At 54.2% G+C, this 20,601-nt stretch overlaps 1 protein-coding gene across 3 annotated transcripts in view; it reads left to right on the top strand.

Moving 5' to 3' along the window:
- FAM167A (family with sequence similarity 167 member A) overlaps window positions 1-20,574 on the top strand; it is a 32,760-nt gene extending 12,186 nt beyond the window's left edge. The window contains exons 1-3 of one of the 3 annotated variants that reach the window (XR_003428939.1): window positions 3,056-4,416; window positions 18,916-20,242; window positions 20,464-20,574. Coding sequence is in view for 2 of the 3 variants with exons in the window: in XM_027087877.1 (XP_026943678.1) it covers window positions 4,048-4,416; window positions 18,916-19,179 (633 nt within the window). In the remaining variant the exon portion in view is untranslated. Of the gene's footprint in view, window positions 1-3,055; window positions 4,417-18,915 lie in introns of those variants that run through there. The other 2 variants (XM_027087878.1, XM_027087877.1) reach the window with 2 other exon arrangements.
- The last annotated feature ends 27 nt before the right edge of the window (window positions 20,575-20,601 follow it).

The raw sequence follows: 20,601 nt of genomic DNA, 5'->3' as shown, positions 1-20,601 counted from the left end.
AGAGAGAGTGAGAGAATGGGTCAGCGCATCCTTCCCCGCCCGCAGAGCCCATCTAGGAAGTGGGTTTGGAAGTTGTCCAAGTGGACAGACTAGATCATGATGAGATGGGGTGTTGGCCGAATGACTGGGCTGCGCCCACCTGGCTCCCCCAGCAGCTGGGGGAATTAGCTCACGGCTGGCACGGCAATCTTCGTGGCAGCAACCGTGCGCCCAGAGCGAGCCAGGAGCGTGTTTGAACAGCCGTCCTTGTGTGCTGCGTGGGTCCCGAGCGCTGGCACGTTGCTGCTGCAGGAAGGCTGACGTGCCCCCGGGGGTTGTCTTCTGCTTCAGGAATTTCGTGTTCCCCTGCAGCCCGGTGGCCTGCCTGGCGGGGCATGCCTGGGCCTGGTCAGATTACCACCTGGCCCTGTTTTTCCAGATGCCTCAGGCCCCAGGTCTGGCAACCTCCTGTGGCTTCCCTCCTCGGGCTCTCTGCCTTTGCCACGTCCCCAGTGAGTGTCACTTTGTCTAGGGCTTACTGTAGTCCAGGCACTGTTAAGGACTCGATATTTGTCACCTCATGTAATATTCAAAATGACCTGTGAGGTTGATGTGATTACCCTGGGGCCATGGCTTCGTGAGCCAGGGACCTGGGCAGCCCCCAGGGCCCTTGAAAATCTTTTTTTTTTTTTTAATTAATTAATTAATTTATTTATTTGTGGCTGCATTGGGTCTTTGTTGCTGCGCGCGGGCTTTCTCTAGTTGCGGCGAGCGGGGGCTGCTCTTTGCGGTGTGCGGGCTTCTCATTGCAGTGGCTTCTCTTGTTGCGGAGCATGGGCTCTAGGCGCACGAGCTTCAGTAGTTGTGGCTCGCGAGCTCAGTAGTTGTGGCACACGGCTCAGTAGTTGTGGCGCACAGGCTTAGTTGCTCCGCGGCATGTGGGATCTTCCCGGACCAGGGCTCGAACCCGTGTCCCCTGCACTGGCAGGTGGATTCTTAACTACTGCGCCACGGGGAAGCCGGAAAATCTTTTTAGTTAGTACTTTTTAACGAGGCGCCCTGATTGCATTTTGCACCAACCCCAGCAAATTACATAGCTGGTCCTGGTTCTTCCCACTTGTCAGGAGAAGACACAGAAGCAGAGAGCGGTCATGAAGCCACATGACCAAGATCACAGAACTGGGACCCTGGGGGACTGACCCCAAGGCCTATGCCCTCTGGAGTAGAAAGAGGCTGACCCGAGTCCCTCAACCTTCCCAGCCTCGATTTTGCCATTCTCAAAATGGGGTGACCCCTCCTGCTTCTCAGGGCATCTCTGAGGCTGGAGAGGGAGGACGTGCACACTCGCTAAAGCTCAGCTGATCAAGGGTCAGCACCGCTGATTCTCAGCGCACTGGCGTTCCCGCCAGTGTTTCCAAGCCATCCTGACGCCTTTGTGCCGGTCTTCTCTGAACTGATTTAGAAACCACTAATTAAAATAAGCTCCCCCACCCACCACCCCCTGCCCAGGAGGCAGCTACAAGAAGGCAGTCGTAACTGTCCCCTCCACACCGCACCCTACCCCGCGGTGCGGAAGGAAGACCCTTCCTAACAGGTCCTCCCTCTGCAGGCAGGGTGCAGGTGGCGGAAAGGGGGAGGGAGACAGACGTCCCAGCAGCTTCTTCTGCTCACAAATCTCAGGGCTCATCTGCAACTGGATCCTCTCCAAAAAGCTTCGCTGGAAATAACCAGCGCTCCTGGTCAGTGGAGCACGCCCTGTAGGTTCACACCACCCCGGCACACACCAAACAGACTCTGGCACCTCAGCAAAGAGGCAGACGGCGCCTGGGAGGGGCCCCAGACTGCGGCTAATAGGTCTTTAGATTTGGAGAGATTCTTAAGAAGCCTGTGTGACGGTGAGGCTGCACAGAAGACCCCCATGAGAACACCCCAGATTTGCAGGGCATGCTAAGCCTGCAGAGGGTACATGCAAACCTTAGTTGTGCCACTCCCCCAAACCTAGGAGGTTGGTATTATCACCCCCATTTTACAGGTGAGGAAACTGAGGCTCAGCTAGCCTGGCAGCACCTACGGCCAGACCATCTGATCCCAAGTCTAGTGTTTCTGTCTCAAGACCAGCGGTTCTCAACCCTGGTCATCTCAGGTCACTTGGGGAGCTTTAAAATATGCTGATGCCTAAGTCCAGCCACGGACTTACTGAATCAGGACCCCTGGGATGGCCATGGGACTTGTGTTTGTGGAGGTTCCTCAGGGGATTCTCATGTGTGTGGCTGGAGGCAAGAGCTAGGTTTCCCTGCCGTTGGTTGGGGTGGAAGATTTCTTCTCATTCCCGGGCCCAGGCTCAGAGCATCCCTCTGGTCAGATGCCACTGCAGGAAGGGGTTGCAGGAACCATCCGGAAAGACAGCAAGCTCAGCTCTTCTTGAGTAGCTCCAAGCCTCAGTGGGAGAGGAGCCCACAGTCTCCCTGGTGGCCCAGCCTGCCTACCATTGCCCCATGCTTGGTCCCCGTCACCCCAGACAAGCAATCACAACTCTTAGTTTCAGCTTTTCTCCTCAGGCACACACAAGTCCATAAAAATCTCTTCCTTCCCCGCCTTTTCCACACCAAGGGCGGCATCCTCTCCAGGCTGCGAATATATATTTTGTTTCATGTACGCTTTATCTTGGACATTGTTCCAGACCGATTCAGTCTTTTTCACGGCGGCCCGCCCTCAGCACAGATTTTTAAAGCTCACCCTGAAAGCCAAGGGCTCCTCTCCTTGGCCCAAGTCAAATGTCTCCTACTCTGATGGCCCATCTCCACCTGCCAGACACTGTGGGATATGGAGGCTGGGAGCCCGGGGCCTGATTCTGGCTCAGAGCTACTCCTCTGCCTTGTGACTCCAAATTATGGGGCAAGGGCCTGGCTCACACCTCCTCCCTGGGGGTGGGAAAGCCAAAGCGGATCAGAAGACTGCAGCCCCGGCAGGGGAGGCGCTGCTGTGTGGGCCTTTTAGGTGAATGTGAGAACCGTCTTTCTAGAAGGTGAGTCACAGCCTCGCTCCGTTTAACAATCTCCCTCAGCTGCTGCAGGTTTACTTTCTTCCTCCTCTGACGAGCTGAGAGATAAGGTGCTGTTCTTGGGGAAGGAAGCTGAGAGTGTGCAGGAGGACTTGCCCCAAAGGGCTGGAGCCTAGGACGGGGTTGTGGTGGACGGGGCGGGGCGGGGCGGGGTCAGGGGGTGCCTGGACCCAAGGCTCACCTGCGTCTGCATGGGGACGCCCTCCGCCCCTCCAGACAGCCTGCGCTCAGAGAGGCCTGAGACCGGCTCTGTCCTTGCTGATCAGCGAGAGCTCTTGGGTGAGTCATTTAACCTCTGAGACTCAGGCTCCTCTGCGTAAAACGGGGACAAAAAGAAGTAATTACAGACTTGCAGTGAGGAGTAAATGAGATAATAGAGGTGGAAACATTTCATACATGGTGAGACACTGTACAAAGTCAACGCTTTTATGATGAACTTTTTTGCATGGACTTAGGGCGTTGAAGTGGCCTCTCTTCCAGTCCTGAACTAGCAGTCAGCAGCCCCGTGTCTGAGCCTCTCTGAGCCTCAGTGTCGCCTTCTGAGGCCGCCTCAAGGGGAGGGGTCAGCACTGACATCGTTCCAATCCTTCCTGCAGGCCTCACACCAGCCAGCAGCTTCTCACCGCCTGCCCTTCCCTGTGAGGAGAGGGCTCTGTCCCGCACCCCCTCCGGTCTTCAATCTGCCTTCACCTCCAGCACTGATAGATCTTCTTGGCAAAGCTGCCTCCAAAGATTCCTGCTAACGCTTGTCTGTTCCTGCATTTTGCAAAGCATGGCGCCCACAGCATCTTAAACCCAGATTGTCTGCAGCTGCTCCGGTGGACACTGCAGCTTCGCCCTCCTCCCTCTGGACTCCGGGAGCTGCGCCCGTCCTAGCGATGCCCTCGAGACCCTCGGCCCCAGCTGGGTGAGACCCTTCCAGAGCAGGACCCGACCTTGCCACCCACCAAGACTCCCACGGTGCCCTCCACCACCTCCCATGTCTGGCTGCCCAGGCAGTTTCTAGAATGTCTGTGCCCCAGATCCGAGGAGAAGACGCAGCCAGTGGGGAAGAAGGGCCGGCAGGCGCAGCCCCGCCTCCCGATGACCACCTCCGGAGCCTGAAGGCCCTCACGGAGAAACTGAGGCTGGAGACCCGCAGGCCCTCCTACCTGGAATGGCAGGCCAGGCTGGAGGAGCAGACGTGGCCCTTCCCGAGGCCGGTGGCCGGGCAGCGGGCCTGTGTGGAAGAGGGGCCCTCAGGCCCCCCAGGAGCGCCCAGGCGGCATCCTCAACCTCATGGGATGGCCAGCCAGGATGATGGGGCCCCGTGCACGGGCAGGCTGGAGGGCTTCGAGAGCATCGATGAAGCTATAGCCTGGCTCAGGAAGGAACTGGTGAGTAAGTGGCTGTCCCTCCAGGAAGCCCCAGAAAAGGTGCCATTCTCTCTCTGTCTCTGTCTCTGTCTCCACCCCTCTGTCTCTCTGTCTCTCCCCCATCTCTGCCCCTCCCAACGGCACATTTTCCTGTTTAGTCAAGGCTGGGCCTCATTACTGTGTGGGTATATGTGGTCCATGTGCCCATCAGCCCCCAACCACAGGTCCTTGTGGAGAGCCTGAGCCCGTGTTTTTTATCTTTAGTTTGTTGGCCACGCCTTGCAGCATGTGGGATCTTAGTACCCCGACCAGGGATGGAAGCCTCACTCCCTGCATTGGAAGTGTGGAGTCTTAACCACTGGACTGCCAGGGCAGTCCCCCTGAGCCTGTGTTTTGAAGATGTCCCCAGCGCCACTCCTGGCATCAGAGTCCCATACACTCCTTCCTGGACTGTGACTGCCCCTCTTCCTCTCTGAGTCCCTGTCACCCTGCCACCTGCCCAAGCTGCTGGCCGCTCCTGGGGCCCTTCATTCAGCAGCCCCCCCCCTGCCCCACGGCGCCGCTCTGGGCAGCGGGGCCGCGTGAGGCAAGCACAGGGCAGCGCGGGCGCTGCTGTAAGCAGCTCGGGCTCAGCCCAGCAGCGCTCTGCCCACACTGACGGGTGTACAGGGAGCTGCCCAGGGGCAGCGTGGCTCATCAGGCCTGGCGGGGGTGAAGGCTTTGGGCTGAGGCTCGGAGGCTGAGTAGGAAACTGCCCAGACGTGACAGCTGGGAGGGCATCCAGGTGGAATAAGTGTGAGCATTGGGCGTGCGTTGGGAGCTGGGGCCAGCAGCTCGACCTTTTTTCTGCCCACGGGCACGGCAGGCTCCCATCAGGGGCGTCGCTCAGCACATGAGAAGGGGGTTGGCGTGCAGAGCTGTGCGCCCGTCGCCCGGGGGAGAATCACTGGTCCTGGGCATGGTGGTGTCTCAGCAGAGCCAGGTGTGCCCTAATCGTGTGCTTTCAACTCCTGCCCCACCCAGCCCGTCACCTGCGGCCCAGGTCACAGCTGCCCAGTCGGGCCACTCTGGCCACAGGTGAGCCAGCAACCGAGGGCCGACCGCCTTCCAGAGCCTCCAGTAACTCCTGGTCCCACAGGGTAGGCAGAGGCCCGCCTGGTTTGCTGGGCAGAATCCTGAAAAATAAATCCCCTTTGGGGCCTGGAATTCCTTGTGAGTTAAGGTAAAGAACTGGGGCCAGGAGGGCTCAGGGACTCAAGTATCTGGTTAATCAGACATCTTTTTCGGTTTTAATCTTTGATGTTGAGACTGTTTCTCAAAACACGTCTCCACTACGTCTGTCCTGGTAACTGGAGTGTTAGTGGCTTGCAGAGAAGACACGGCCGCTGGGGATTCGCGCTGCGTCTCCAGACTCCCCAGCGCCACTGGGTGCTCTCGGGGCGTGTAAGAGGCGAGGACGGATGGACACGAAGCTGCTCTTTAAATCCTTGAGGCTGCACTGCTTTGATTTGTTTTCATAAAGAGGAACAAAAAAATAGTCCCATCAATCAAGGATTCAATTAGCTGGCATTGGGTTCATTTGAGGTTTGATGGCTTCTGGGAGTGGAGGGTTTTACTTCTAAGTAGGTTAGCATCCCGCATGGGTCCCCGTTGGGGGTGGAAATCAGAGAAGGCATTTCCTGGATGTGAACCGGTAGGGCATTCTCTCAAGTTGTGCCCCACGTCCGCCGGAGGAGAGCCGCCCCTCAACCCTGGCTGTATGTTACACTTACCTGGGAAGCCTTGAAACCCCCAACTTCTAGACCACACCCCAGACCAGTCAAACCAACATCTGGGGGTGGGCCCCGGGCGTCAGTAGTTTTCAAGCTATTCTCAAAGTGCAGCCTGGGTTGAGAACCACTGCCATAGACTTACAGGCCGTGCTCATTTTTCTTGCCAAGCCCATTGCAAGCCAAGCAGCGCGAAGTGCCCCGGCCGGAGTGCACTGGCTGAGGGGAGGAAGGTGGACCAGGCCAAGGGCACCCAGGGGTGACGTATGGAGTCATACTCCACAGGCAGGGAGAGGAGCGTTAATCGTCAGGACTAACGTGGCTGCCTAAGGCTGTTGTAAATAAGTACAGTGAACATCGGCATTAACAATGCTTCATATTTGCATATTTTCCCCCTTTCCATGCCACTTCTCTGTGCTGCCAAAGGTGGGTAATAAGCATAATAATAATAATAATATCAAGATTTGTTACCAATTGAGTGACTACCGTGTGCCAGGTGTTTCACATGCATGACTTAGCTCTTCTGAGTGTCACATCACCTTCCTGTTGCCCCATTTTACAGAAGAGGAAACTGAGGCTCAGAGGGGAATGTAGCAATAAGTGAGAGGGTAGAAATTTGACCAGTGGCCTGTCTGGTTGCCTCGCCCAGGCTCTTCTTAGCCACTATACTACATAGTGTCTTCCAAAGGCAGTTGATTTTGTGCCATGACTTCACAAAGATGTTGGCAGTCGATAGGTGAGGCAGAGGGAGAAACAAAATTGAGAGTCCAGCCCTCACGCTGTGGTCTCTTTTGTTCCTACAGCAGACTTGTGCAATTGCTGTTATGTCTCCATTATACAGATGAGTAAACTGAGGCTCGTAGAGTCAGACAACCTGCCTAGAATTATATGACTAATAACTGGTGAACTCAGCCTTCACCAGTGAGAGTACAGCTTTGGGGAGAAAGGCAGGGGGTGAGAGGTGTCCCTCCCACAGGGCCCCATCGGGCAGGCCTCCTCCAGCTGCAGGTAGAGAAACTCTCAGAGCAAAGACTCTCCAACTCTAATGGGAAGATTCTGATCTTGTTAAAATGAAGATTCTGATCTTACAGGTCTGGGATGGGGTCCATGATTCCAAATTTCCAACAAGCGCCAAGGTAGTGCTTGCTGTACTGCTGGTCCGCGGACCACACTTTGAGAATCAAGGACTGAAAGGCAGGCAAGACTGGAGTCAGAGAACCAAGAAGGGTCCTCAGAGGGAACCCCCAAGGGTCCCCAAGCCTGTGCCCTAAACCCTGTCCCTGCTGTAACTGTCCTCTGGGCTTGGGCTCAGCCAGTGGGCTCCGGGGATGAAGCCACATCGTCCCACACCGAATGGTCCAAGAGCTGAATTAGTTCAGAAGACTTTAAGTCTGAGGTCAGAGCAGCCCAAATGCAGACCAGCAGGCAGGCCAACTGAAATGTGCAGTTCTGCCCGCTTCTGAGATTAAACAGTAACAAAAGCGACCTATAAAATCCTTTGACTGACTTGAAAACAGAGTTGAACATTTGATCAACACGCCCACGCTCCTGTTTTGACTCTCAGTCGAAACATTAAACTTCACGTCATTGTTTTCCCTAATTCATCATCTGTTAACTCACTGAAGGTGTCATTAAAAATTAACCTGTTTTTTAAAAATAGTGATTTCAAAAGTGGTTTCAAATAACCTTTGTTTTATTTTAAGCCCAGAGTCAAGTTTTCTCTATACCGGGGCAGGCTCTCTCTACCAATTTATCAGACCCGTGTGCAAATTTGTCTTTTCTCTTGGTGTGGCCAAGGAAACGTGAAACATCTGTAATTCAGTCAACTGTGTAGCTGTTTGCCCCACATGATGCCGTACTCAACTGGCTGGGAGTTCGGGGTCAGTCGTGGGTTTGTGCCCTGAACGGGTCTCTGACCATCAAGGGCTTATACCGGAGCCGTTGATGAAACCAGCGAGGTTCTTGTTGACAGCGCTGACCCTCCTAGAGGCAGGCGATGTCGGGTCTGGAAGGATGGGCGGTCCAACCCTATCTCCTAGGAGGTTAGCTCAAAGGCAGAGAGCGACTGCCTGAATCTTGGCTTATTTCCAAGGCCAGAGAGGGTCCTAGCAGCTCCCTCGGGGTCCACCCTTCCTCTCAGCTTTCACTGCAGGGAAAGTGCAGTCACTCCTGACACCCCCAGGGACCTGCACGTAGATGGTTTTCCTTCAGAGTAACATGTTGGGGGTACAAGGAAGGTGGGAATCCTTAAGCCCTGTTGGCAGTGCTCCTTCAGCCAGGAAGGCTTGACCTTCAGCTCCCTGTGTATTCAGGAAAGGTGTCACCATCCGGCCACGGCAGGCAGGGCTGCCGCCTCTGTGCCCGGCAGCTTCGGGCCGCCTGACTCCCCAGGCTGAGACCCAGCATCGTTTACTGGGGAGACCGACTCAGAGCCTAGTGAAGTGGCCCTCTGCAACTCTGCTCGATCCAGGTTGCTCCCGCTGCCCGAGGCCACAGCCTCCAGCTTTCCACCTTCAGGGTGGCCTCACTAGGTCCAAGTGGCCTGGAGTGGGGCTGGGGCAATGCTTCAGGAAGGGGTGAGCTAGAAAGGATGTGGCCCTGAAGCTGTGGGTCTCAGCCCTCTAGCTGAGCCTGAAATTCAGAACACGTCACAAACCTCTGATTGCGTTGGGCCCCAGAGCTTGCAGCCCAAGAGAAAGAGGGACACTCCCTTCTGCCTCTCTCTTTAGTCCTGCTAAAACGCTCCCCTTGCCAACATGAAGGATAAAGAAAAGGGAGAAATCGTCTACTTGGCCTGTGCGGTGCCAAAACTAAAACCAAAACAAAACATTCCAGCTTCCTAAGGTGTTGTCTTTGTGGCGAGAATCCCTGGCGTCAACAGGTATTTTTCTTTTAGCCTCATGCAGGTGTTTGATCCCCACAGACAGAGCCCCCCCCCCCCCCCCCCCCGCCAAAAAGGCGTTTATGGTTGTTAGAAAAAGGGAAAGGAAATCTGACAAGTTTTAATTATTCTAAGGCCTGCCATGGCAGGAGGCCCGTAGCCCTGGACCCAGCTGGCCTCTCCGGGTTAACCCTCTCTTGCCTGTGCCGCCCGCTTGACAAGCACGTGACTGGTGTGTCCAGGCACAGCTCTCTGAGGCCAGTGTTATCCACTGCTGCTGAATGACAGTTCGAGCTCACTGAGCATCTTCTGATGGGGATGGAGGTGAGAGGCGTGAGGGTGATAGCCACGTTAACCCCGCCCATCTGGGGGAGCATTTTATGGTCCTCAAGGCACGTTTACACACAGTATCTGAGTGAGACGGCTTGGAGGTATTTGCTATTCCTGTTTTACAGATGAGAAAACTGAGGCTCAGAAAGATGATGAGCCTGAGAGTCAGAGAGGTTAAGTGACTTGCCCAAGGTCATATGTAAGGGTGTGGCTAAGCCAGGACACAGACCTGCATCTCCTGGCTCTGGACCCAGATCTCTTTCCTTCGTACTGGGTACAGGTGCTCACATCAGATGTTCAAGTCAGTGGGCCCACGAGTTGTCAAAAAGCCTGCATTTGAAACTCTGCTGATTTCAGAATGGGGGGACTTCCCTGGTAGTCCAGTGGTTAAGACTCCTACCCTCCAATGCAGGGGGCACAAGTTCAATCCCTGGTCGGGGATCTAAGATCATGGCGCGGCTGAAAAAAAAAAAAAATCAGGCCTTGATTTTAGAAGGGGACATGTGTAAGGGGTCACAGAGAGTTATTAGCAACGCCTCATAACAACCCTATGGCAGGGATGGGGGCAGCCATGCCCGGTCCATAATGAGGATAATACCTTGCTCAGAGCTACCCAGGGGGCTGCTGGCTGAGCTGGGGTTTGAGGCACAAGAGTTTCTAGCCCAGGTGTCACTTTGCCCGAGGCTAGGTCTCCTCTGCATAGCAGGGGCTTTCCACCCATCCACTCCTGCGGGGAGAAGCCTATCTCGTTAATCTGGCCAGATACCGCCCTTTAGCAGTTACTAAAGAATTGCTAAACAAAGGTGCCTACAAAGGAAATACTCCAAAACATCAATGACCTTTATTTCTGGGAGCTGATGTTATCCTTTGGACTTTTCTGTAGTTTCTGAAATTTCTAAAATAGAAATATATATGATTAGGGAGAAAAGAAGATTATAAAAGTAAAAGACAAAAGACGGGAAAGAACTAAGGTCCTCTTCTTGCCAGTGTAATTGGCACACATGCCTCCCCTCATAGCTTCCAGGTTAAATAAGGCATCGGATCTCCTAGAAAAAGATAAAAAGTGGGATCTGCCATTGCTAGACATCCCCCACTTGGCATTAGGTGGGAGCTGTTGACCAGTGGGATGAAGGTGGCTCCAAATCAGGAGATCCTGCTTGCTTTCCATCTCTTGGCCACCTTGCAATGCAGAGAAGAGGATGGGAGAGGGCAGGGCTAGAGGCCTGATGGCCGCACTTACCAGAAGAACAGCGCGAGGTGGTCCTGGGGCTGTAAGAGGCAGGCGGGCGTCCTTCGATCCAACTTGTTCATTCAGTACGAGCTGTGTTGACCAAATGCCTGGGCTTAGGTGCTGGTGCCGGTGGGGACAGGGCCCTTGTCTTTATGGGGCCCCCCTTTGTGGATGAGACAAACATGTAAACAGTGACACCGTGAGACAAGAGCTATGCTAGAGGAACAGTAAATGTAGTCCCCAAATGCTTTGGGGTGTGAGGCCCATGTTGGGCAGTCACCGAGGGCCAGGTACGGTGGACTTTGAAATTAACCAAAGGAAGTACACATCCCTAACTTCCTTAGCAACCAGATCCACGTCTCCAAGGCTTGACATTAGCCTTCTCCTTATTCCCATTCCCATTGTCCTGTGATAATTAAAACCCAGCTCCTCGGAGGGGCACCCTCCCAGCTGTGGTAACTACCCTCCAGGCTAGTGTGTAGTAACTGCTGGATCAGGCTCCCAGTGCATTGGGTACAACCACGGACCCCTCCCAGCCCTTGAGGGTCTGGCACTCGGGGGGCACCGCTCCTGACCGCTGGCAGGGCCAGGCCAGGCCCCAAGGTGCCCAGGAGCCAGGGAGGGGCCCGGGTGGCAGGCGGCCCTGGCTTCTCTACCTCCCACGTGGCTCCCCCCAGGGCGGGCACCACCCCCACCCCACCCCTGCCCCGACACAGGGACTGAGGAGGACAAAGCCTCCTTCTGCCAGAGCAACTGCTTTGCGCAGTGCTGGTTACAACTATGGACGGAGCCATCGGTGCTCGAGCAGGAAGGAACCCAAGGGGTGGTGAGCCTTCATTTTTCAGCCAGAGAGGGAGATGGGTGGAGAGGTCCTGCGAGTGTCCACTAGCAGCTGCTGCTCGGGGGCTCCCCCTGCCCTCTCTAGCCTCTCCCACGCTCCGGCCGGCGGCCCCACGTCGGTGCTGGACACACTGCATGGCGCTCAGCAGTCCCCGCGTTTTCCTGAGCACCCAGGGTGTGCTCTGGCTCACCCCCTAACTCTGGCATGTGAAGGGGAGCCAGGTCACGGACGCCCCACGGGCACAGCAGACACCCTCCTGAGATGGGCTCTGAGTCCAGCCCAGCACTGAGGCTGCTGTGAGGCCCCTCCCGGGGTGAAGCCCAAACCATTATTCCCTCTAAGGAGGCAGCTTCCAGGGTAACGGAGCGTGAAATGACTTGGGAGAGCTAATGGCCTTGCTCACACTTGCAGAGAACAGATTTGCTTCACTTCCTTTGGAAGGCACAGGTGGGAATCTATATATAGAAACTGCAGGTGCAGGGGCACCTTAATCACTCATAGGAGACCTAGTTCCACAGGGCTCGCTTCCTGACTCTTGGGCAGTGAGGGTTCCTGGCTGGTTCCTGGGCTCACTTGGTGTCAGACGTGAAACTCCCAGCCCATCCGTTTCCAAGCCGGGGAGCCCAGAACCCAAGAAAAGTCTAGAAGTCCCCACACAGGTGCTCCAGGGGTCTTCTGGGGGCTCCCTAAGGATGCCAGGCACCTCAGCCCTGTTCCATCACATTTGACAATGGCCCTGGCTAGAGCTGATCTCCACGCAATCCCTTAATGAAGCGCTACTCCTGCCTGTGCTGGTGGGCGCTCCCTGCAGGTGGAAGTTCAGAAGGCAACCCAAGGAGCTCATGGCAGAGCAGGAAGTGCGGGGGGGGGGGGGGGGGGTCTCGTCTCTGTCTACTCTCTCACCTAGAGACACCCTAGCAGGAGAGGCAGGGGGCCAGCCCTCCCTGCAGTCTTGCTTGGGGCTCAGGGGGAATAGCTGTGCTGTGGGCCCCACTCCAGCAGCCTGGCACAGGGGGTCACCATCCCGGGGCTAGCTGTTGCCCAGCAAGGCCCCCACTTTCTGTCCAGGGCAGTGGCAGGGAAGCTGGGGAAGTCCCCGGCCCACCCTGCGGGCCTGAACCCATCGTGTCCAAGCTGAGGACACCCCTGCCTGGGAGATGCCTCCACGGCGAATGCTGAGGTGCTTCGGTGTTCCTGGCTCTGTGACTCTGGACAGACCACTTGGTGACGAGATGCCAGTACTGCCCTATCAGCCCAGCCGGCCGTACTTGGTATTGATAACAATGGGAAGAGCGACACAGGTGTCAGGTGTGAGCAATCACCCCCGAAGTGTGTGGGAAGCATGGGTTGGTGACTAGTTCTGCTCCAGGCAGTTGGGGAACAAAGGAGAATCACACTGTCCTCCAGAACTCCTAAACCTAGTAGGAGAGATAAGAATGTCGTATGGGAAATAAGAAAAAATAACTGACGGCTTAGCTCTATGAAGAATGGATAAAGTGGAACTAATATTTGTGGAACCCCGTGTCCTGGACCAAGTGTCTTATATATGTTTTATTTATTTAATTCTCAGAACAGGCAGGCATTATTATTGCACCCATTTCACAGATGAGGAAATTGAGGCTCAGGCAGCTTGAGCAACTTGCCCAGAGGGGCACCTCCAGTGAGTGGTGGTGAAGGACTTTGGACCCACAAGCGAATGCTCTGTTCATTCTACTCGAGGCCTCTCCCCAGGCCTGGAGGGCAGCCTGGGTGGGAAAGTCAGGGATGGTGTCCTAGGATTGTCCCACCTGTGTAAAATCAAGACCTGGCTCTAGGAGAATTGAATTCATTCATTCATTCATTCATTCGATCAATGCCTTTTTTTTTTTTAACTTAAAAAATATATTACTTTATTCCAACTTGTGTTTCCACCTCAGCCAGGCCTTTAGAGCACCAGGCCAGATCTCTCCTGCGTGTTTTACTGTCTGGTGAGGAGACAGGCAATGCTGTGTGTAGGTGTTGCCGTAAGAGGTACCTACGGTTGGGGTGTCACCCAGCCTGCAGGGTTGGGGGGCAAGGGCTGAGCTGGGCACGTGGATGATGGCGTGGGAAGGAGTGGTTCTGGGGGAGGGGACACAGACCCAGCGTGGCTGCCACAAGGCGCCAGGGGCTCAGAATGGGAGTTCAAGGCTGGAGAGAGCAAGGGAGCCAGGAGGGCCGGTTGTACCTTTGAAAGGTTTGAAGAAGGGGAGAAACCTGGCTGCTGACCTCTTGACTGCAGGGCTGAGTGCAGAGAGTGGGAGGGGGGCAGGGAGGCGTGAAAGGAAGCTGAGGTGCAGGCTGACAAGTGAATGTGGGTGTGCTCATCTGGGCCTGTCTTTCCCATCTCTCCCCTCACAAATTCCTTTCTTGGGTGTACGGCTTCTAGGGCTCCCTCATGTCCAGGATGCAACCTTATGAGGTGGGGGGAGGTGACGAGCATCCTCTTTCCACAAAGGGGTCGCATCTCCTGCCCCGGGCCACTCATCTCCTTATAGGCTGGACTGGGACTGTCTTCATCCATTCAGGCCGCTGCAGCAAACCATCTCCAACGGGGTGGCTGATAAACGACTGACATTCAATTATCACAGCTCCGGAGGCTAGAAGTCTGGGGTCAGGGTCCCAGCATGGTCAGGGGAGGGTCGTCTTCCGAGTTAAAGACTTCTCGCTGGGTCCTCACATGATGGAAAGGGACGAGGGGACTCTCTGGGGGTCTCTTTTTTTTTTTTTTTTTTTAATGCGGTACGCGGGCCTCTCACTGTTGCAGCCTCTCCTGTTGCGGAGCACAGGCTCCGGACGCGCAGGCTCAGTGGCCGTGGCTCACGGGCCCAGCCGCTCTGTGGCATGTGGGATCTTCCCGGACTGGGGCACGAACCCGTCTCCCCTGCATCGGCAGGCGGACTCTCAACCACTGCGCCACCAGGGAAGCCCCCTGGGGTCTCTTTATAAGAATAGTAATCCTATCGTGAGGGCTCTACCCGCATGACCGCATCACCTCCCAAAGGCCCACCTCCTAATACCAACACATTGGGCTTTAAGGTTTCAACATATGAATTTGAGGGGGACACAAAGATTCAGACCAAAGCAGAACCCAGAGCCTCTGGGGGCAGACCTGGGGGCCTTCAGAAGGCACCACCCTGTCCTTCCCAAAGGTCAGCCTCACCTGTGCAGGCGGCAGCTTGGCCTAGGACCTTCCAAGTTTGCAAACCAAAGACTTTATCATATAGTATGTAGAGCTTGACTCTTGCCATTGGCGACGGAGAGTCCCTGCTGGGGCCTGAAGCACCCCCTGCTCTCTGTCCTGGCTCTGGGGCTCTGCTCCGACTTTCCCTCCCGGTAGACAATGGCTCCAGGGGCATCAGGAGAACCCAGATTCAGCCTGTCCCTGCCCCAGCGCCAAGACTGGGGCTGCAGAGCAAGCGGAGGCCGAAAAACATGTTCCAGCCTCTGCCTGAGTCAACAGCATCCCCTGGAAATCAATTCACAAACCCAGTTTGGTTTCTAGGAGGTATTTGAAAAAAAAAATTAATTTTTCCCAGCATCTGAGGTTGTCATCCAGCAGCACACCTCAGTGACAACCTCACGTTCTTTCCTCACAGCATGTCTCTGGCTCTTTCTCAGAGGCCAAACCCAAGATCAAATAACGAATCATGTTTTATCCAGGCTTCTATTTCTACACAATGCTGATTAAAACAATAACTGGACGTTTAGTTGAGCTAAGTCATGAGACAGGTTATGAAAACTCTTTCCATGGTTCAAGATGAAGTCTCATAGAGAAGGGAGCATGTTCCGAGAAAACGGCCTGGATTTTATACCCAGTCTCTCTTCAGCATCGATCAGAGGCTCATTGTGGCTGTTGGGCTGGGATAGCTTAGATTCCAGCCTCAGAAATCGGGATTGAACAAAATGCCCTTGATCACCTTGGGATTTTTGTTTTCCTGTCTGCCTGGATACTGTCCATTCCAAGAGCTGTAAGAAGCAAATAGATCATAAGTAATGCACCATATAAACAACAATATTGGCCAAAGAAAAGTAAGAATTTCACCATGTAGGACCTTTCTCTCCAGGCCTAGGTGCAGAATGTTGAAATTGGGCAGGGCCCAATAAAGTTTTGAGCCTTTATTAAAAAGACTTAGATGCTGGCCCTAAAACCTGGCCCTGGTGACTCAGCTATCAACATGAGTTTAATGCTCTCCCTGGCAAAGGCTCAGCTGTGGGATATGCCGATTTCAATCCCCCCCCCCAGGGTGGCCTGTTGCCTCTGCAGGGTAAAGTTACTTGTAGGATTCTCAGAGGCGCTGCCTGTAACTCCAGCAATCCTCTAATTGCGGTATAGTATTTGGTGAAAGGGTGTGTTGCCACGGGGTGAGAAAGTACACACACCACGGGGGTGGCAGCTGACCCGTGGCCCTGTTGCAATAGCTTGGCTGTAGCCAACGTGTTTGATTCTCTGAGTCAGATAAGAATGGCTCTTAGGAGAGGCTGGTTGTTTCTAAGGTGGAAGGTGAAACCCCAAGGGAGGGAAGAAGTAACTAAAGGTGGTCATCAAGCTGCTCTGCAAGAGGAAGAGGGAGATTTCTTGGGTTTTGCTTGAAGGGATAAGGAGGCGTGAGGGGCGGTGAGGCTCTGAGAGTGGGGAGGGGCTAGAAAGGGGGCATCAGGGAGGGTGGCGGTCGGGAAACTCAGGACAGAAGAATCTAAGTGTGTAGGTGGTGTCTCTTTATCCGAGTGATGTCTCTTTATCCGAGTCCCATGGATCACTAGTGATTTCCTGGAGAATTAAAAGAGGGGCTGACTCCTGCCTCTGGACTGGCTGGAATAAAAATATTTACTGGCTGCAGTAAAATGGTGCAGAGAACAGTATGGCGGGTCCTCAAAAAATTCAACATAGTATTAGCATAGGATCCAGCAATTCCACTTCTGGGTATACTTCCAAAAGAAGTGAAAGCAGGGACTTGAACACGTACTGTGCACCTGTGCTCATAGCAGCATTATTCACGAGAGCCAAGAGGTGGAAGCAGACCAGACATCCATCCATGGATGAAAGGATAAGCCAAAGGCGATGTATACGTTCCGTGGAATGTAATTCAGGCTTAGAAAGGAAATTCCAACATGTGCTACAACGTGGATGAACCTTGAGGCCATTATGCTGAGAGAAATATGGCAGTCACAAAACGGTAAATACTGTACTGATTCCACTTACACAAGGTAATTGGATAGTCAAATTCACAGAGACAGAAAGTAGAATAGTGATTGCCAGGGGCTGGGGGGAGGGAAAATGGGGAGTTATTATTTAATGGAGACAGAGCTCCAATTTTGCAAGATGAAAAGAGTTCTGCAGATGGTTGGTGGTGACAGCTGCACAGCAATGGAAAAGTACTTAATGCCACTGAACTGTACGCTTCAAAATGGTTAAGAGGGTAAAATTTTATGTTCTGTGTACTTTGACACAATTGAAAAAATCCTGGGGGGAAAAAAGCCTCTTAGCCCTGTACGTTTTGCTTAGGTTTCTTCGGGGGCTGAGAAAACTCATTTCTATATGGATTTGGCTTGACTACAGTGGAGTTACCTCTTAAGCGGGGACTCAGTTTAGGGTTTAAGTGTGGAGTCCCCCTTGGAAAATTCCTGTGTGGCCCACAGAGTAGGTGGGAAGGGGGCCAACGCTGCTGCTTTTCCTTGTAGCCCTGGAACAAACACTGTGTCTTTGAGCATCAGGTGCAACGTGGATTTACATTCATGAGTCATAACGAAATACGTCTTGCAAGCCAGTCCTAGGGTGGGCTGCTCACGCTCTGGTGGGCCCTCAGGACCAAGCTTAGTGAGGAAACAGAATGATCAGCCTCTTCTGGTGTTGGGCTCCAACAAGTGGAGGGACATGCATCACCTTCCCCACAGGAAGCCGTTTCCTTCCCCTCACGCAGAGGCGAACGCCTCCAAGCTCAATGGGCGTGTGAGGTGTCTCCACCGAGGTGGCCTTTGTCCAGCCCAAGGACAGACAGATGCCTTACTATCAAACCCCCCCCCCCCACACCTTTCAGCTGACTCTGATGGGTTTTCAACACTAAATTGTTCTCTGACCTTGGACCAGACCTACTGGCCATAGAAAAATGGCCCCTTCCCCCCACCAGGCCTCCCTGCTGACCACATCTCACAGGTACTTCCAGACACCTGCTCAAAACTGAAATTCTCCAACTTAAAAGGATCTTTTCAGATTGAAGATGCAATCCCTGAGGCCAATGCCTTGGTTCAGATCCGAGCCATAGGGTTCCTAGCTTTCAAAGAGAACCATCTTCAAATTACAGGATACCCCAAAGAGAAGTGGTTCAAGGCAAACTCACAGAAGACCATATTAAATAAAGCAGTGGTGTGAGCCGGCACTGGCTTTCAGACAAATTGGACCCCCATCTCCTACAGAAGGGCTTAGGCAGCACCTAGCCCAGTTCTAGGCATGGCTGGAGGCTCCAAATAAGTGAATGAATGACCAGCTGCCCTCTGGTGAGCCCGCCAGCGTTGATTTGGCACTATTCTAGATCAATACAATTTCTGATTGGCAATACATTTGGGTTGTGATGCCCAAGGATTGAGAAGTAAACTAATGAACAGGACGCTATGAATTTTAACCCCGTTTTCCATTAAACACTTTGCTGATCCCCGGGCAAGTCTTTCTATCTTGGTTTTTCTCACCTATAAACTCTGTATAAGAGAGATCTGTAGAAGTACATCAAAACATGGAAGAGAGAAAACAGAGCAATGAAATGCTTACTGGTGAAGTCGCTAATTTTTCTACCCCGAAATGCACTTGGTTCCAAGGCCGAATTCTTAAATGTTTAAAATGCATTTAAGACAGACATTCTTAAGAATGCAGACATTCTTAAATGTTTAAAAAACAATGTGACGGCATACCCACCACCCAACATAAGATACAAAACATCATCAATAGAGTTGAAGCCCCTGAATACCTTCCCCAAGTTCAGTCACTGCTTCCTGCCCAAAGGCAACCGTGCTCCTGAATCTGGACAAACGTGATAACCACTGCGCTACAGAAATGACGCCTGAATTTGGTGTTTATCATTCCCGTGCAATTCTTTATACCCTTACTCCATTTATATATATATATATCTGTAAACAGAGAGACAGCTGGAAATACCTTTAAGCCAGGACTGACACGCATGTCTTCCAGAAGGATTTTGACACAGTATCTAGCTTAGCACAAAGGATTGTTTGGCAAGCACATCCTTATTTGTCACCTCACTCTCTGTGTCTTTTCACCTCCCTGAGCTGGGAACGGGCTACTCTCTCTAGGTGGACCCCAAATGGTGATGCAAGCCCTTCATTAGGTCTCCTGTTAACGGGCCTGGGCCCGTCCGGGACCATGGAGCTGAAGCACCGACCCCCCACCCCTCTCCCCGGCCCACCTCGGCGCTGATGCCTCCCCCATCTTCCCTTGCAGACGGAGATGCGGCTTCAGGACCAGCAGCTGGCCCGGCAGCTCATGCGCCTGCGCAGTGACATCCACAAGCTGAAGATCGAGCAGACCTGCGACCTCCACCGGCGGATGCTCAACGACGCCACCTACGAGCTGGAGGAGCGGGACGAGCTGTCCGACCTCTTCTGCGACGCCCCGCTCGCCTCCTCCTTCAGTCTCTCCGCGCCACTCAAGCTCATTGGGGTCACCAAGATGAACATCAACTCCCGCAGGTTTTCTCTGTGCTGAGAAGCCCTAAACGGGGCGGTGGAGCCGGAATGAGGGTTTGGGAGGTGGACGGTGGGGGGCGGCGGGGGGCGGGGCGTGGGAAGGAAGCTGAGGCCCAGCTACCCGAGCGGGTCTCCCCGGAGGCAGGGCGTCTCCGGGACCTGTGACACGTGCTCTCAGGGCCCAGCTGTGGAGCTCAGTGTCCCCATGCCTGGCCCTGGTTTAATACCCAAAGAGTCCTGCAGAAGGGCTGCCGCATCCGCTGTTCAGTGAGACCTGGGTCCCCAGGGCACACGTCTCATCCTCCCCTCAGTGACCCACATTCCTGTTTCCGGAATCACTGGTGCTATGACCTGGGAACCCAAAGGGGGACCAAAGCTGTGATTCTTGCAGAAGGCTTCCCCAGGTGCACCGACCCCCAGGGGGAGGTGATTAGATGTTAGCCGCGCCCATGTCACTGTTGCTGTCCTCTAAGTACTGGCTCAAATTCACCCTAAGTGGGTGACTCAGCAGCCTCGACAGGGACCCACCAGCAAAGGAAGACCAAAAGGAGTAACACGTGGAGCTCGGGGAAGCAGGCGCCAGAGCCGCAGCCAGTGCCCCGGATGAGGTCTCCGACCTCGGCCCTACAAGTGCGGGGTACACTGTTTCCAGTGTGTGTGGTCCCACCAGTGTAGCTGGGGGGGAGCAGGCACACCCGCCCTCTGCTGCCCGTTCTGGCCACGCACACCAGTCCCAACCTCCAAAGAGCCCCTTTGCTGCCACGCTACAACCCTGGGGAGCACCTAGGAGTGGATTTCCCCGGGGAGGGGGGGCAGCAGAGGCCTCCTGGTGTATTCCGACGGTGTCACCTCCGTCACCTTCGTGCCCTCCCCAGAAGCTCGCCCTGAGCCTCCACTGAGATTCTGTGCCTGACTTAAACAACTAATTTTAATTGAATCAGACTGTTACTAACCTGTGGCTAACTTGTCAATAACTGTTTGATTTTTGTCCAAATGGCGAAGCCAGTGGGTAGGTCAAGTACAGAGGTTCAGGGTTTGATTTTAGAAGATTCTCCCTCAAGACAAGTGGGAGGATCGGCAAGGTAAGGACTGAGACCTCAGCAAGTTAGGAAGTTACCCCAGTAGAACGCCCCGTGCGGGGGGTGGGGGGGTGGGCTGACCTTTGACCCATCTAGCCGAGCCCTCTGCTTCATAAGGGAGTGAGGCCGGGGGAGGGGAGTGGTCTCCCTCGGGCTCCGCGGCTCTTTAGCGGCTGTAGAATATTGATGTGTTAATAATAATCATTGTTAATTACGCTACACAGATCACGTATCCATGAACTTGAACTCCAAAGACGGTACTAATGCTTTGCCAAACCCACGGATTGCCAGCTGCCACTCTCCACTCACTCAGCGCCGTCACCGCCCCCCCCCCCCCCCCCCCCCCCCCCCCCCCCCCCCCC

The sequence above is a fragment of the Aethalodelphis obliquidens genome, unplaced genomic scaffold (assembly GCF_003676395.1).
Source record: "Aethalodelphis obliquidens isolate GAN/ISIS:26980383/991018 unplaced genomic scaffold, ASM367639v1 scaffold61, whole genome shotgun sequence".
Lineage (NCBI taxonomy): Eukaryota > Metazoa > Chordata > Mammalia > Artiodactyla > Delphinidae > Aethalodelphis > Aethalodelphis obliquidens.
Note: the sequence above shows the minus strand (reverse complement) of the source record. Positions and strands in the feature narration are given on the sequence as shown.